An 18,546-nucleotide genomic window follows, 5' to 3' on the forward strand; every position below is an offset into this window, starting at 1 on the left:
TCGCTCACAGAGGTGGACAGTAGGGAAGGATTTTTACTTTACTCTAGTAAATTTAAAAAGTATTTGTGTACTTTATCAGAGTGTTTTTCTTTGGAACACTTTTACTTCATTACATTCCAAAGCAATGTCTTATTTTTTACTGCACTACATTTTAGAAATAAGTTGTTGTTGTTGTTTGAATTAAAACTTTGAATTACTTTTACTTGAGAAAAGTATGAAAGTGCTAGATTTCTAAATAAGCATTAAATATTTAATTGTTGAAAAATACTTTTACAGCTGAGTAAAAATACTTTACTACTGTCCGCCACACACACACACACACACACACACACACACAGACAGAGACACACACACACACACACACACACACACACACAGACAGAGACACACACACACAAAGAGACAGAGAGAGACAGAGACACACACACACACACACCCAGAGACAGAGACACACACACACACCCAGAGACAGAGATAGACAGAGACACACACACACACACACACACAGACAGACAGAGAGAGACTGAGACACACACACACACACACACACACACACACAGACAGAGAGAGACAGACACACACAGAGACTGAGACACACACACACACACACACACACACACACACACAGACAGAGAGAGATAGAGACACACACACACACACACAGACAGAGAGAGATAGAGACACACACACACACACACAGACAGAGAGAGATAGAGACACACACACACACACAGACAGAGAGCGATAGAGACACACACACACACACACACACACACACACAGACAGAGAGAGATAGAGACACACACACACACACACACACATACACACACAGAGAGACATAGAAAGACAGAGACACATATTTTTGGGATTTTTGGACAGTTTTTTTGAAGAATTTGAAGAAATAAAAACACTTGCACTGTCTGATGATGAAGATGATGGTCCCACACAAGTTAACAACAAGGATCCAAACTGATACCTCCCCTGGAAAATCAGACCAAAAGATCGCAATGACTCCCAACAACTATATCTTCAATGTCAAGAATGAAAGACTATTTTTCACTCCTGGAGGTAGAGGTACTGGAGCTAAAACAATTCATTATCTCCCACCTAAGCAACAACAACATGGAACAATTTACAAATGACATATTGAATTTGAGACAAGAGATTAAATATATGCAAAGAGACAGAGAAGAAATGTAAGAGGAGCTGTGAAGTCAATACTCCACACCAAGGATGAACTCATTAATAGTTTGAAAAAAAAAAAACTTATTCTGTTCCAGCACTTAAAGAGTCTTCTCCTGAACCATCAATGTGCCAGAGATCCTCATGAAAACTCCTCAAGCTGAACAACTAGCAATGAAGAGAGAGTTTCACAGCTCGACCGATCCAGCAAATCAGATTGATACCTCCTCTGCAGAGGACCCGAGAGAAACACAGGCTCTAATCCTGATCGACTCAAATGGGAAATATGTCAATGAGAAACTTCTATTCCCAAATATGATGGCCAAGAAAATCTGGTGCCCAAACACAAAAAGTGCTTTTCAGGTCCTGTCTGATAGAAACCTGAATGAAAACTATAAACACATCATATTTCACACAGGGACAAATGATTTAAGGGCCATGTGGCTCCTGTGATCAGAGAGCTGGCAATCAGAGCCACTCAACGTTTCCCAGAGGCAAAAATAACTCTGTCCGCATTACTACCACGCACTGATGTCATGATTCATGGAAATAATGTGGAACTCTCCAGAAGCTGTGCACTCATTCCTAGTGTTCATCTCGCCCATCACAAAGATATACGACCACATCATATGTATGACCATGTGCATCTCAACAAGCAAGGATTGAAAGTCTTTGCCAGAGTGATGAAAAGCACAGCCCTTGGAAACGCACCGGAAACAGCAGAAACTCCAACAACAAGAGAAGCTCTCAGCCAACAAGAAGCCCTCATCCTCCAACAGAGCCCAGAGCAGCCACCGGGCCACCATCACAACACAAGAGCTACACAGCGGCAGTCCAACAACCACAAAACCCTGCAGCTGCTGAACTCAACCAGATAAGACGTCTACTGAACACCGTCTGCTCCAGACTCATGATATAACTCACACATATGTACATATACACGCACACACTTTACAGACAAACCTATTCATGAAGTCTTTTGGAATATACAGGGTCTACACTCTTCTACTTTCAGTAACAAGTCTGCAGACCGAGACTTACTCAGCAGTGTAACAGATATGGACATTTGTATCTTTCATCAAACGTGGTGTCGCAGTAATGAGGCTTTACATTGTCCAATAGGATACAAAGAAATGATTGTTCCTTCATTAAAACATTCTAAAATTATATATGGCCGTGAGGTGGAATACTTATTTGGTACAAAGACAATTTGAAGCACTTGATAAAAATTGTTAACATTGAAAATTGAAGTCATATCACAGCATAATCTTTACCTCTGTGCACTCTATATTCCAGCTCATGACTCTCCCTGTTACAAAGAGCAAAGCTTTCTAAAGTTACAGACTCACATCTTACACTTTCAGTCAAGAGGACATATATCCTCATATGTGGAGACTTAAAAGCCAGGACCGGAAGAGAAATTGATTATGTAAATATTGTAGATAATAATCTCATATCCAACAACACCACGTTTCATTCTTCATTAATTATCAGACCAAGAAACAGCTATGATAGTTTAGTCAACACCAATGGAAATCAAGTGTTAAAACTTTGTAATGGTTTAGGGCTACACATCATTAATGGCAGAACCAGAGGAGATAGTTTAGGTAGATTCACCTATTGCTCCAGATTAGGAGCCAGTGTAGTTGATTACTCAGTTACAGACATTGATCCAAACTTTATTAATGCCTTTATAGTTAGACCTCAACTTCCTATTTCTGACCACTGCCAAACAGATAGACAGAGACACACACACACACACAGAGACAGACAGAGAGAGAAAGAGACACACACACACACACACACACACACACACACACAGCTCTAAGACAATATTGCTCAGCTCAGTTTTGTTCTCATCCAATAGTGTCATTGCAGTTAAATCTGTAATATTACTGAATATGTAAATGTTTAAACAGAACAGACAGTTACAAAACACATTTAGCAAAATTATCAATTTCATATTAGCTGTGAGGTCTGACATTGAATTATCTGCATCATTTGTCTTCCATATGCAGTGATTTGATGTTCGATTGGTGTATTTTTATCATACACATGATGCTGTGATGCAGCTGGCATTATATCATGAGACGCACAGCTGCTGATCAAATGTACCGGGGCTAGTTGTCACACTGAAGTTATCAGGTTTAGAGTTATATAGCAGTGAGTATAGCAGTTTCATTAAACATATTTCTGCAGTTTAACTGCCTAAAATATTTTCTTTAATGGAGGTTCACGTTGTGACAACATGCCCCACTATAGGCTCAACATGCGTTATATGAACTGTGTTGTTTCAGCTCTGTTCCAAAATACAAATGATTAAGAGAAAGAAGTATAAGATCAGTGTTTTATAACATGAAATGAATCCCAGACTGAGCAGCAGAGTGCAGTATTGGTCAAGTGAAGACACTAAACAGGAAGCACACTATTAAGTGGCTCAGAAGATGTCTTATAAAGTACTGAAGTGATTGTGTATTTTTGTAGTTTTTAATCATCCTGCTTCCCTCGACAAACACATAACATGATTTTTACCTTTTGGATTATTGCAGAAAATCAGCTCTGTGACCAACAAGAGGTAATGATTCTTACACACATTATTCATCATGATCATCATTAATGAACACTGCTTTTATTAATTTTGAAGCCTAAATACAATCAGCAGAAGTAGAAATAGAAAGTTAGACTGTTTAATGTACTGTATTAAGAACGTTGTTTCTTGGTTATGTGAACGTTAGAGGAACATTTAATTCTATCATCATGAAAATGTTATAAGAACGTTCCATTTTAATGTTCTCTCAACATTTAAATCATCCATTTATTATATTTAAAGTTATTTTATGGTTATGTCAATATTTGAGGAACAATCCATTTTATAATTTTGAAACATTATGAAAATGTTATTCTGAATGTTTTTAAATGTTTCCAGTTCTTTAATATATTAAGAATGTATCTTCTTGGTTATTATGTGAACGTTAGGAGAACATTCCATTTTGGAAACGTTACGAGAATGTTACATTTGAATCATTTGGTTATCATTTTGAAACTATTATGAAAACAGTATTTCTGAATGTTTTTTACATTTATTGAATGATCAGTATTTTATTAATTTTTCTATGTATTAAGAATGTTTTTTCTTGGTTATGTGAACATTAGAGGAACATTATATTCTACAATTTTGAAAATATCATCTGAACATTCTCTCAATGTCTAAAACACCCATTTTTTATACTTCAAGAAATGCTTTTTTATTGGTTATGTAAATATTAGAGAAACATTCTATTCTATATTCTATATTTTGAAAATGTTATGAGTTAAATGTAATTGTTCTAAAGCATCTTAAACACAAATGTTTGTATCTAAAGAGCATTTTTCTTGGTTATGCAAACATTATACAAACATTCTGATTTATTATATATAAACCGTCATGAAAACATTATTTCTGAATGTTTTTAAACGTCCAAAACATCTATTCCTATAATGCAATAAGAACATTTCTTCTTAGTTGACATTTTACATTTATTCATTTATCTGACGCTTTTATCCAAAGCGACTTACAATTGCTATATATGTCAGAGGTCGCACGCCTCTGGAGCAACTAGGGGTTAAGTGTCTTGCTCAGGGACACATTGGTGTCTCACAGTGGATTCGAACCCGGGTCTCTCACACCAAAGGCATGTGTCTTATCCACTGCGCCACCACCACCCAGTTGAATGTTAGAGAAACAGTCCATGCGATCATTTTGAACCGTTATGAGATTAAATTGTTGTTACTCAAGAATATTACTGAACACTGTTCTGAAGAACATACTAATAACATCATTAGATTGTTGTGAGAGCATTGTTCTGAGAATGTTTCCTCTAAACAGAAACATACATTAAATATTTACGTTATAAGAATATTCCATAAACATAAGAATGTACGTATGCCTTAACATTTACGTAACCTTTAAAAACTGTTATATGAATGCTTAAATTTCTTGTCACACAGTTGCTTTTCAAACAGTAGATCGCAGTGCTTGCAACGCCAAGGTCATGGGTTCGATTCCCAGGGAATGCATGGACTGATCAAATGTATATCTTGCATTGCTTTTGATAAAGGCATCTGCCAAATGCATACATGTAAATACTAGTGCTGTCAAACGATTAATCGTGATTAATCGCATCCAAAATAAAAGTTTTTGTTTACATAATATACGTGTACTGTGTATATTTATTATGTATATATAAATACACACAAATGCATGTATTTCAGAAAAATATTATTTTTATATATTAAATATATTTATAATATAAATTATATTATATAAATATAGATGTAAATATTTTCAAAAGCTTTTATTTTGGATGTGATTAATCGCAATTAATCGTTTGACAGCACTAATATAAACATAACATATTTTTCTTTAATATGTATATATATGCATGTGTGTGTATTTATATATAAACAATAAATAGACCTCGTACACACACATATATTATGTAAAAAACTTTTATTTTGTATGTGATTAATCACGATTAATTGTTTGACAGCACTAAAATAAAGCAATAAATGCATCTAGACACAGATTGTTTTTAAGTGTTGGATCAACAATACAGTCTCCCTCTCTGACCCATAATGCACCTGGAGGTGTAACAAGCCACCGTGTACTTCTGCATTTCTCTCTCTCTGAATGTCAGCGAGTGTGTGTGTGTGTGTGTGAGCTGAAAGCAGATCTTCCGTCACTTCATCTGATATCTGGTTAACTTTCTAAAGCTGGCAAGCGTCTCTGTTTGTCTGTTTTCTAATCTTATCTCCAAGTCCATGCCAATGACATCAGACTTCAGCATCAGGCTTCACACAGAGAGCGATTCTCAGCTAAATTCAGTGTTATCTAATCTCTAAATTTTGAGGGTTTAATGAAGTGAAATTCAGCCAAGTACGGTGACCCATACTCGGAATTCGTGCTCTGCATTTAACCCATCCAACGTACACGCACACGCACACAATCCCTGCCGGCCCGAGACTCGAACCCACAACCTTTGGATTACAAGTCCGACTCTCTAACCATTAGGCCACGACTTCCACGAATTTAACCACTTCATGATTTTAAACAGACATAGAAAGCACAACAGAGATAAAACTATAGAAGCACGTTTCTACCACAGAATGGAAAAGGTAATTTTTTATCTCAGAGTTCAGGCTTTACTTCACAGAATTCTGACAACGCATGTCTTTTTCCTCAGAATTGAGACTACACTTTGTAATTTGGCTTTTTCTCTGAATTAAAGTTTACATTTCACAGTTGCAACTTTTTTCTTAGAATTCTGACTTTATCACAATTCCAAGTTTGCATATCACAATTCTTTTTTCTTTTTTTTGTTACAGAATAAAGCTAACTGCAACTTTTTATCTCCCAATTCAAATCTTTTTTCTTGCAGTCGTGTTTATTTCTCACAATTTGGACTTTTCTAAGAATTCTGAGTTTATATCTCAGAATATCTCATTATATAATGCAAGAAAAAAGTCTAAATTGTGAGATGAAAAGTCACAATACCTTTGTTTTATTCCGTGGTAGAAACAAGCTTGTGTAACTGAGCTTTAATGTTGCCGACTGCTTCTGTTCCTTCAGAAAGGGATAAATGTAAATATGATTCATTTGCTCTTCTTTAATATCATTTGATATTCTTTAATAGAAACAAAGACCAAAATTTACATTAACGGTTTTTAAAGGGTTAATTAGTTCACCCAAAAATGATCATATCATTATTTACTCGTCCTCATATCGTTCCAAACCTGTATGACTTTCTTTGCTCTGTGGAAAACAAAATAAGGAAACAAACAGTTTCTGTTCCCATTGATTTCCATTATATGAATAAAAATATATAGAAGTAAATATATAAGCTGAAAATATATTTGTGTGTTTCCGCAGAAGAAAGAAATGCATACAGGACTGGAACATGAAGGTGAGTAAATAATGACACAATTTTCATTTTGGGGTGAAATATCACTTTAAATTATTTATTGAAGTCTAGATACACTCTTAAAAATAAAGGTGCTTCAAAGGTTCTTCACAGCGATGCCACAGATGAACCATTTTTGGTTCCACAAAGAACCATTCAGTCAAAGAACCATCTCTTTCTTACCTTTTTATAATCTGAAGAACCTTCTTTTGCCAAAAATAACCTTTTGTGAAACAGAAAGATGTTAAAAGTTCTTTATGGAACCATTTAGGCCAAAAGGTTCTTCTATGGCATCATGAAGCACCTTTATTTTTAAGAGTTTACGTCCTAAGAACATTTCATAATGTTCTTAAGTTATTTAAATGTTTGTGCAAAGAGTATGGGAGAGTAACTTTTTCTGAAAGTAACAATTCTATTAACAATTAAAAACACGTTAGATGAACGTCCAACTAAAACGTTAAAAGAAATAAAACATTCCAATGAACAAATCTTGAATCTTACTTAGATTATTTGTCTTGTTTCCAGCCAAAATATCTAAATATTCTTAAATCAAGAAGGATTTTCTAGACGAGTAAAAATTATTGTCTTGTTTTCAGCAAAAACAACTGAAACTTAAGTGAGTTTTTGCTTAGAACAAACAAAATAATCTTATTTCAAACAGAAAACAATATTATTTTTCTTACCCCATTGGCAGATTATTTTGCTTGTTTCAAGCAAAAACTTGTTTTTTACTCGTCTAGAAAATCCTTCTAGATTCAAGAATTTTGTAGATATTTTGGCTGGAAACAAGACAAAAAATCAAAGTAAGAAAAGCATTTTTTTTGCAGTGTAAATAATATTTATAGTGTTGTAAGAACATTATTAAACACCAGAGAACTTTGAACATGCATTTTATTAATGTTACTGTAAAAATGTTCAAAACTTTGCCAGAAAGTGCCCTGTTAAGCGTGGAAGCTCTGGATCTGGTTAATGAAGCTGAAGTGAATGTGGTTTAGGCTTTCCTGTCGCTCAAATAGTAGAGCATGGTGCTAGCAACGCCAAGGTCATGGGTTCGATTCCCAGGGAAAGCAAGCGCTGATAAAATGTAAAAACTGTAACTTGAATGGAATGGCTTTGCGTCTGCTAAATGCATAAATGTAAGATGTTTCCATCACACGGAGATAAGTGGGTTGAAAGGCCAGGTCTCCTGAGCCTGCATCACATGCTGGGCTTAATATCATCAATGCAGGTTCAAAAAACAAGCATACAGCAAAGTTTATTTTAGAACAATGAGTCAAGCCGCCTGTGCAGCTGTGACTGATGTCTTAAGCAGCATTAGTGTCTTATATCATAATTACACACTGCCGGGACTGAAATAGAGCTCAGGCCAGCGCTGGTTAAGACCTGGAGCTCAGCAGAAATCATGCCCAGAAGACATCGAATCTCACACATGTGTATCACACCCAGATTCTCCAGATACATTTGGCCTTGTGTAAAAGGGCAAGAAAATGAGCAGGTGTTAATGTGCCGTAATGTGAGCGAACAATAGAGGCCATCGCGGTCTCTAACACAACAGTTATTGGTTTAGCACACATCCTAATAATCCACAGTCTCAGGGAACAGACCCGGAACGTTCTGACAAAGTCACCAACAAACCTCCTCCTAGAAGTCTTCATAGAAAGTGCGGTCAAAGTTATCTGGTCTTTACACTGCAAAAAAAAAAGATGCTCTTAGTGTTTTTTCTGGTATAAATATCTAAAATATCAAGATGAATTTACTGTACAAGGAAAATGACTTAAGATATGTCTTGTTTTCTGTAAAAAAAAAAAGAAAATTTTTAGTTTTTCCTTAAAACCAGCAGAAATATCTGTCAATGGGGCAACAAAAATAATCTTGTTTAGCCTTTGAATTAAGAAGATTTTTCTCACCGCATTGACAGATACCCCAAGACATAATATCTTACGTCATTTCACTTGTACAGTAAATTCATCTTGATATTTTAGTTATTTATACTAGAAAACAAGAAAAAACACTAAGTAAGAGAATCATTTTTTGCAGTGGAGTTTAGTAAGAAAACATCATTTATACATTGTTTTGAATTTATGGATGAAACATTTTATTTCTGAAGCTTTTTGGTTCGTCTAACATTAGCATGTAAATATAACACTCAAAAAGAACATTCCCATAATGTCTGCATGCTCCTTTAACCTTCGTATAACCTCGCAAAAATGTTTTAAAAACATCTGAAAACTGGATTTAAAAAAAATATCAAACAGCTTTCAGAAGTAATGTTTTTATAACTTAATGAAACGTTAGCTAAATGCTCTTAAACATATTTTTCTTAGCTAGGGAGTTATCTGGTCTTTAATAATGTTTCAATGTTAGCACAAAAGCATCGTTCATAGAACAGTTTATTTCTGAAATGTTTGAGTTGAATGTTCATCTGAGGTTTTTTTAAATGTTACGACTTGTTTCAGAATGTTCAGAAAATAACATTCAAAAGTAACGTTCCCAGAATTTTTGTAAAATACTGAAATGGAATGTTCCCCTAAAAATAAATAAAAATAAACAAATAAACATAGAAAACTGGATGTGTTGAACTTTCAGAAATAATGTTTTCATATTTTAACGGGAACATATCTTTATTAGCTGGGATGACACAAAATGAGGATGAATTTAAGATTTGCCAAGAAAAGTATGAGCTAGATTAAAACTGAAACAATCTACGTTCGCATGCATTAAATGATCGGTTTATAATTGGATTCATGGCTCATTTGGACTGAAAAGCCTTCATATAAACACCACAGTCAATCTGAAGGAAATTAATAGAAATTAATGAAATTAAATAATGCTTGTCCAAATTTCTTGGTTTAACATGAGCAGAAACAACTAAATTCTTGAACTTTTCTTACCTAACTTATTTCCATTATGTTTAGTCTTAAATTAGTACAAATTAATTGAGCTTAATCATTTTGTGTTGAGATACATGAATCATTTTGATTGTCACATGTTGACAAAAATGGACATTTTAAGTGTTTTTAATGAAAGAAAATGACATGTTAGAGTTCTTATACATGGGTTATTTATTAAATGTGACCCTGCAGCACAAAAGCAGTCATGAGTAACACAGGTATATCTGTAGCAATAGCCAACAATACATTGTATGGATCAAAATTATACATTTCTCTTTTATGACAAAAATCATTAGGATATTAAGATCATGTTCCATGAAGATATTTTGTAAATTTCCTACCGTAAATATATCAAAACTTCATTTTTGATTAGTAATATGCATTGCTAAGAACTTCATTTGAACAACTTTAAAGGAGATTTTCTCAATATTTAGATTTTTTTGCACCCTCAGATTCCAGATTTTCTAATAGTTGTATCTCAGACAAATATTGTCCATCATAACAAACCATACATCAATGGAAAGATTATTTAGTAAGCTTTCAGATGATGCATAAATCTCAGTTTTGAAAAAGTAACACTTAAGACTGGGTTTGTTTTTGCTTAAAACATTGTCCAGTGAATTTAATTAAATTAAGTGAATACTTTACTTGTTTTGTTGAGCCAACTAAACGTTATTTGTTTAATTGACGTTGTTTTAATCTTGTTATCTGAACTAATTGCGTGGAAAAGTTTACTTTAATTTAATTTAAGTTCACTGAACAAGTTATTTTTTTGAGTGTGGAAGGATATGAAATAATCAGATCAACAAGAAAAAATAAGCATGTAAACACTTGAATATGAGTCTTATTGATTGTAAAATATATTGCACACATGCACAGTGCTGTGAAGCTTAAGTTTACATACATTTGATGTCATAAAAATGTGTTTCATCTGAATATTTGCTAAAAAGTTCTTCTACAATATAAGTCTGCTTTCTTTTTTATGGAAGTGTGTTTGCACCATGCTATAAACAATGTGAAAGAAAATTGCATTGCAATATCTCACAATTTTGAGGAGGGGAAAGTCTTTTTTTCTTTTAATTCTGTGACAAAATATATATATAATCAGAATTCTGAGGGAGAAAAAATCTTTTTGCAAGAAAAACGTCCAACCTGTGAGATAAGAAGTTGCACATTTATTTATTAATTTATTTAACTGCACATGCACTGCAAATATATATATATATATATATATAATTTTTTTTTTTCAAACATATCTGCTAATGGGGTAAAACAAAATAATCTTAATTCAAAGGCTAAACCAGATTATTTTTCTTGCCCCATTAGCAGATATTTTTGCTTGTTTTAAGGAAAAACTAACAACATTTTGAGAATTATTTTTTAATAAAACAAGACTTAATATCTTAAATCATGTTACTTGTCCAGTAAATGTATCTTGATTCAAGAATGTTTAGATATTTATACTAGAAAACAAGACAGAAACACTGAGTAAAAGAATCATATTTTGCAGTGCGTGCCAAAGTTTTGTTTGCATGAAGTAATGCACATGTACACAAATATATGAATCTGATTGCAGCATTTCAGGTTCATATAAACAACACTTTCAGAATTAATTCTGATTGACAAAAATATAACTGTGAAGCAATTAATGCTGCATGGTTTAAGATATCTGTGCTTTGACAAACATGAGAGATGTCGCTGGTTCCTCTGAGCTCTGAGACACGTGTTTTAATGTGTCTGTCACTTGATGATTAGAGAGGTTATTTTGGATGTGATGGTCCTTTACAACATATGCAAGATGTTTTCCACCTTAAAAACACATGATGTAATGGATATCAGGTGTGATTGTTGGGAGTCAGGAGCTGTACATGTGAACATGAGACTGTCATCAGCTGTTTACAGTAATATCTTCATCAGTTTGCAGTGTCCTACTGCTTCTTTAGATGCGATTCAAGCTGCATTACACTACAAAAAATGAATATCTTCCACAGTATTTGTGTCTTGTTTTCCTCTGCAATACATTCATAAACCAAGATACATTTACTGGAGAGACTAAATGATATAATCCAGCTAACAGGGACCGTTCTCACAACCTTCACAAATGTATTTTAACAGTTATATAAACGTTAGGACAAAACGTTCTTGAAGTCATGTTTATGGAATGTTCTTATCATATTCATAACATACTTTGATCATCCCATGATGACTTTATTTGTGCTTGAGCGCTCTAAGGAACAACCTTTTAAAGAACCTTATAGAAAACTGGACATTTTAACATAACATTTTAAATGTTCAAATAACGTTATATTTTGGGAGAAAATAAATTTAGTAGAATGTTGTAAGACACGTTTGTAACCTTTAAATAATGTTATAATGATAACAAAAATTTTGACATTCTTCGAATATAAAAATAAAGGTTCATATAATGTTACAGTTTGGGTGAAAATAAAGTTAGTAGAATGTTGTATGGAATGTTTTTGTAACCTTTAAATAATGTTATAACGATCACAACAAAATTTGATATTTTAAATAATGACAAGAAAACTATACATTTTAGTGTTCGTAGAAAATATATTAAAAAAAATAGTTCAGATAATGTTATATTTTGGGTGAAAAAAAAAGTCTAACATTGTAAGAAACACTTTGTAACATTTAGATAACATTCTAATCACAATTAAAAAAACTTTAAAAAAACTAGACATTTCAATGTTTTATAAACGTTTTGAAACAATGTTCCCACGATGTTTTTATAACCTAAATTTATCACCAAGGAAGATATGTCTTGCTTTCTGAAAAATGTACCAAAATGAAGTGAGTTTTGCCTAAAACATGCACAAATATCTATCAGTGGGCTCAGAAACATAAACTTAATTCAAGGCCATACAAGATTATAATTCTGACTACATTAGATATTTCTCCTGTTTCTTTTAATTAATTTTGTTACAAACCCCCCATGAATACTAAAAAGTATCAAATTATATAACATTACAGAATATACTTTCCCAGCCCTACATTTATCAAACAGAAAATAACATTAAAAATAATAAGTTATGTGCTTTATAAAAGCTTATAAAGTTATAGCTTTGATTCCAAAGGAATATTTTCTCGGGTCATTTCACAGACCGCAGATATTTTTCTTGTTTCAGGCAAATCCTCTTCAGATATGTGTATATGGAAGAACACATTGTTTGCAGTGCAGAAGCGTCCAGCAGCTGTGAGGAGAGAGAGTGTTAGAAGTGAATGTGTGCCGCCCATCCCATCGAGAAGAGTCCCTTCTGAAATAAACCGAGGAGGAGCTCAGGAACATCATTAGAGGTGCTGATGACCCTCCAGTCACACTGGAATAAAGACTGCCGTCTGGACGATGAAGATCACTCTTCCTCTGTGTGCTGATCTTTACACAGTCAGGTAAGCGAAGAGAGAGAACATGTACGTTCAGATCTGAGACGATCAGAGGTGTTTGATTGGTTTGTTCTCTTCACAGGAGATGAGTTCTGCTCTCATTCATGACAAACTCTTCATCAAGTCATTCTGGGAGCAAAAGATCAACAATCACAATCACATGACAGACACCGAAGAAGAGAGGATGAAGAGGAGCGCTCTCACCAAGTGAGTCTCGATTACATCACAATATAATATTACTGGCCTTTTATATTTATAATAAAACAACTAGACTACACAAAATGACTGTACACTGTACAAGTTAAATTATTTAAGATATTATGTCATGTTTTCTGTAAAAAAATCAAATGTTAGTTTTTGCTTAAAACCAGCAGAAATATCTTCCAATGGGGTAAAAAAAATAATCTTTAGTCTTTTAATTATTTTTCTTACCCCATTGACACATATTTTTGCTTGTTTTAAGACATTTTGATTATATTTGACTAACATTTTTTTTTAAATATCTTAAATCATTTAAATGCATCTTGATTTAAGAATGTTTAGATATTTATTCTAGAAAACAAGACAAAAATTCTGAATGCAGTGTAGAAGTGATATTTTTACTCTTTTTGTAACATATATGGATAATGATAACATAATAATTGCAAGTTAAAAGTAAAAACCACTCCACACTCCCTATATTATATTCTTTCTTCTGTTTGATTGCACACATATATTATTATTATGATGCACAGTCCAGTGGCTCTGAGCTGATATTTAATATCTGTGTCCTGCTGAGAACAGAAGATTATCAGAGTAACGGCCCTCAAATTCAATAATCCATGTTGAGACGGCAGCAGGTGTACAAATATATTCAACCGTATTCCTCACATACAGTCAATTATACTTATGTTACAGCATATTCAGAGAATTATTAAAGCTTTTTGATCTCACATCCAACCAACTATTATATAATACACACTGACTTTATATATACTTGTCTATATGTTTATATATGTGTTTTTTTTTTTTTTGTGTATATGCAAAGGAATTAAATTGATCAAAAGTGACAGTAAAGACATTTATAATGTTACAAAATATTTCTATTTTTAATAAATGCTGTTCTTTTGAACTTTCTATTCATGAAAGAATCCTGCAAAATTAAATGCATCACAGTTTCCACAGAAATATTGTGCAGCTCAACTGTTTTCAACATTGATAATAATCAGAAATGTTTGTTGAGCAGTAAATCAGTATATTATTATGATTTCTGAAGATCATGTGACACTGAAGACTGGAGTAATGATGCTGAAAATACAGCTGCAGATCACAGAAATACATTACACTTTAACACATATTCACATAGAAAACAGCTGATTTAAATTCTAATAATATTTCACATTTTTACTGTATTTTTGATTGAATCAATGCAGCCTTGGTGAGCAGAAACATTAAAAGAAATCCTACTAACCTCAGTTCATGTGCTTGAAACTATGTGGTGTTTTATCAGAAAGCTGTTTTGGTATTGATTGACATGCATGAACTCTGCAGTAATAAGAGGTTGTAACGGTGTGATTTCAGACTGCGTGACGAGTGGCTCACCAGACTGGAGCTTCGGACCAAACATCTGAAGAATTTTGGCGACGTTCGCGGGGGAAATCCAGCCCTGAACTAACAAGCAGATCTAACTGTGACACACAGATGAGTGCAGCTCAATAAACACACGGTCACTGACTGCTGCTCCGCTCTTTATTTCACACATTCACAGCGATGGAAACAGAGAGGATCTGGCCGCGGTGAACAGGTGCGATGAAGGACACGAGCGCTGGCATTTCACAGCCGCGTCGAAACACTGATCCGGACGAACAACTGACAGAGCTGCTGACAGACGGCGTCTTACGAGCCGCCCCTGTATTTCAGCGCTTGCTTAAACACAATCCATCATCAATAATTAACACAAACACCTCTGCCTCGCTGTTGGAAGTGTCAGAGGTCATCGAATATTACAAACTAAACAACAATCTGGTGCTCAAATGAAAGTCCAGCGAGAGTTTATAATGAAAACATACAGACGCCAACAAAAATCAGTCAAAGAGGAACCAAAACAGAGCCGTTTTACAAACAAACAAGTCATCTACTTCTTCTTCTTCTTTCCTTTCTTCCCTCCTTCTCCCTGCTGCGATCCGGCCTCGGCTCCGCCGCTCTTCTGTGTTCTGCTCTTCAGCTTCGGGATCATCTCCGCCACATAAAACATCACATCTTTCCCTAAAGACACAGAGAAAACTGATGTCATTTCCCTTTATTATACACCACAGTATGCGTTTCAGAAATATTGCATCTAAGACGTAAGGACACTAGGCGTCAAGATTAATCTAAATAAATGAGATTAATCAGCATCAACCATCTTCCTATCCTATACGAGTAGTGCTTTTCAACAAGAGAGAAACTTTAAGGGTCCCTGCAGTTTCCAAGCAAAATAACAGTTTGATGCCATTAATATTAGGATTGTCATTTTACAGTTATAATGTAAAATATTTTTAATTATTGTATTACAATTTCATATAATTTATCATTTGTATAACCACAAAGTTTTGGCCAAATCATGCAGCCCTAAAAACAAGCAGAGCAAAGCTGGAATTGCTCTCTTTATTTGCAGTCATGGTTTTTAATCAGAAAAAATGCTATTCATTTTCTCCTAAATCTTGCAGCCCTATTTGAAAACTAATTATTCAATGCAGCGAACGCATAACTCACTAGATGCAAACTTGTCTTGGCACAAACTTCCATCCTCGAGTTTGATCTGAATCCGCACTCTTCCTCTGAACTGGACGTCTCTGTTCCATTCACGCGGATACATCTTGTTCTGGAAGAGGAAATGATGTCACGATTTCACATTCACACTAAATACAAGAACCAGAGCACGAATAAACCGATGATCAGACCTCCACCAGAACATTGACTCCAGCAGCGGTGAGAACGTCCCGGATCTCAGCACACGACGGGTTCTCCACAGCCTGAACACACACACACACACACTCAGATTAAACACACACACACACACACACACACTCGGATTAAACACACACACACACACACACACACACACACTCAGATTAAACACACACACACACACACACACACACACTCGGATTAAACACACACACACACACACACACACACTCAGATTAAACACACACACACACTCAGATTAAACACACACACACACTCAGATTAAACACACACACACACTCAGATTAAACACACACACACACACACTCAGATTAAACACACACACACACACTCAGATTAAACACACACACACACACACACTCAGATTAAACACATACACACACACACACACACACACACACACACACACACAGATTAAACAAACACACACACACACACACACACACAGATTAAACAAACACACACACACACACACACACACACTCAGATTAAACACACACACACACACACTCAGATTAAACACACACACACACACACACACACACACACACACACACTCAGATTAAACACACACTCAGATTAAACACACACACACACACACACACACTCAGATTAAACACACACTCAGATTAAACACACACACACACACAGATTAAACAAACACACACACACACACACACACACACACAGATTAAACACACACACACACTCAGATTATACACACACACACACACACACACACACACACACACACTCAGATTAAACACACACACACACACACTCAGATTAAACAAACACACACACACACACACACAGATTAAACACACACACACACACACACTGATTAAACACACACACACACTCAGATTATACACACACACACACACTCAGATTAAACACACACACACACAGATTAAACAAACACACACACACACACAGATTAAACAAACACACACACACACAGATTAAACAAACACACACACACTCAGATTAAACACACACACACAGATTAAACACACACACACAGATTAAACACACACAAACACACACACACACTCAGATTATGAACAACACCAGCAGCAACACTCACCTTCTCTGCAGGTATTCTTCTGCCTTCTGCTATGGTCTTTTTACTGTTGATGTATGACGGATAGATGCACAGAAACCTGATGGGAAAAAATATATAAATATAAATGTGTGTGTGTGTGAGAATATAAAAAAGTTATTTATTTATATGTAATTTAACAAATAAAACAAAATCAATTAATATTTAGTAAATAAATCTTAAAAACAATTATACATTTCAAAATTATATTTGTAAAATATGTAAATATTATAAATAAACATTACATATACATATATACATGCACATAAATACATATTTTAAAATATTTAAAAATGTAACAAATACATATGTGCGAATAAAAAAAATAAAATTATTTATATACAATTTAAAAATACATATTTTAAGAATAATATATAAATCAATGCATATTTAATAAATATAAATTCTTAAAGTTAATTATACATTTCAATATTTTATTTATAACACTTAAAAATAAATATAAAATAATATACATTATCTTAAAAAATACTTCAATGTAAAACGCACGCGCGCGCACGCACACACCCACATATATACAAACACACACACATTACTCTCTCTCACACGCACACGCGCGCGCACGCATACATTACTCCACTGAGTTTTGTAGTTGTGTTACTCAGATATATAAAGTACTGAATTGTCTGTCAAACTGACCGCTCTTTCTCCGCCGGGTTGGTCGTTAAATGCGCCATATCTTCTGATGCTCCTGGGTTTAATTCGCGTTTTGGGACGCAATCGTTTGATTCTGAACGCTTGGAAGTGAAATGCTGATGAGTGTTTCTGTGAACACGTCACTTCCGGCGGCGGGCGTCTGCTTCTGCTCTTCCGCGGTGATCGCGGCGTGACGTCACAGCGCCGCCCGTCGGTCCGGAGAGCGCTAGGCTAGCAGCAGTTAGCATGCAGCATGTTTACCTTTAATAACGCGTCGCAAACTCGATAACATGTTCATAAAGATGATGAAATATGTCAGAAGATGTGAAGGTGAGTAACAGACTGACTGTGTAGACTTTAGTTCAGCATCATTACTCCAGTCTTCAGAAATCATAATAATATACTGATTTACTGCTCAACAAAC

At 34.6% G+C, this 18,546-nt stretch overlaps 2 protein-coding genes across 2 annotated transcripts; one reads left to right on the forward strand and one right to left on the reverse strand.

Annotated features, from left to right (window-relative positions):
• Nucleotides 1–13,499: 13,499 nt before the first annotated feature.
• LOC306848414 (protein FAM240B) lies at nucleotides 13,500–15,068 on the forward strand (the record flags this gene model as incomplete). Its single annotated transcript, XM_079382951.1, has 2 exons — nucleotides 13,500–13,621; nucleotides 14,975–15,068. The coding sequence occupies 2 exons, from the start codon at nucleotides 13,500–13,502 to the stop codon at nucleotides 15,066–15,068; spliced, it is 216 nt and encodes a 71-aa protein (XP_079239077.1).
• On the reverse strand, nucleotides 13,994–18,307 carry srp19 (signal recognition particle 19). The gene is made up of 5 exons (XM_079382950.1): nucleotides 18,126–18,307; nucleotides 17,454–17,529; nucleotides 16,336–16,407; nucleotides 16,148–16,256; nucleotides 13,994–15,658 (listed from the first exon to the last, which is right to left on the reverse strand). Exons 1-5 carry the CDS (start codon nucleotides 18,161–18,163, stop codon nucleotides 15,528–15,530), a joined length of 426 nt encoding a protein of 141 aa, XP_079239076.1. The 5' UTR covers nucleotides 18,164–18,307; the 3' UTR covers nucleotides 13,994–15,527.
• Between the last annotated feature and the right edge of the window lie 239 nt (nucleotides 18,308–18,546).

Source organism: Barbus barbus (assembly GCF_936440315.1).
Source record: "Barbus barbus genome assembly, chromosome: 28".
In the NCBI taxonomy this organism is placed as follows: Eukaryota; Metazoa; Chordata; class Actinopteri; order Cypriniformes; family Cyprinidae; genus Barbus; species Barbus barbus.

Bases quoted from the DNA above. Each gene is read 5' to 3' on its own strand.
- srp19 (XM_079382950.1), bottom strand. From the start codon at position 18,163: ATGGCGCATTTAACGACCAACCCGGCGGAGAAAGAGCG. The intron at 17,530-18,125 runs GTCAGTTTGACA...TTTTCCCATCAG, and splicing joins AACCCGGCGGAGAAAGAGCG to GTTTCTGTGCATCTATCCGT. The intron at 15,659-16,147 runs GTGAGTTATGCG...CTGTGTCTTTAG, and splicing joins CCAAGACAAGTTTGCATCTA to GGAAAGATGTGATGTTTTAT.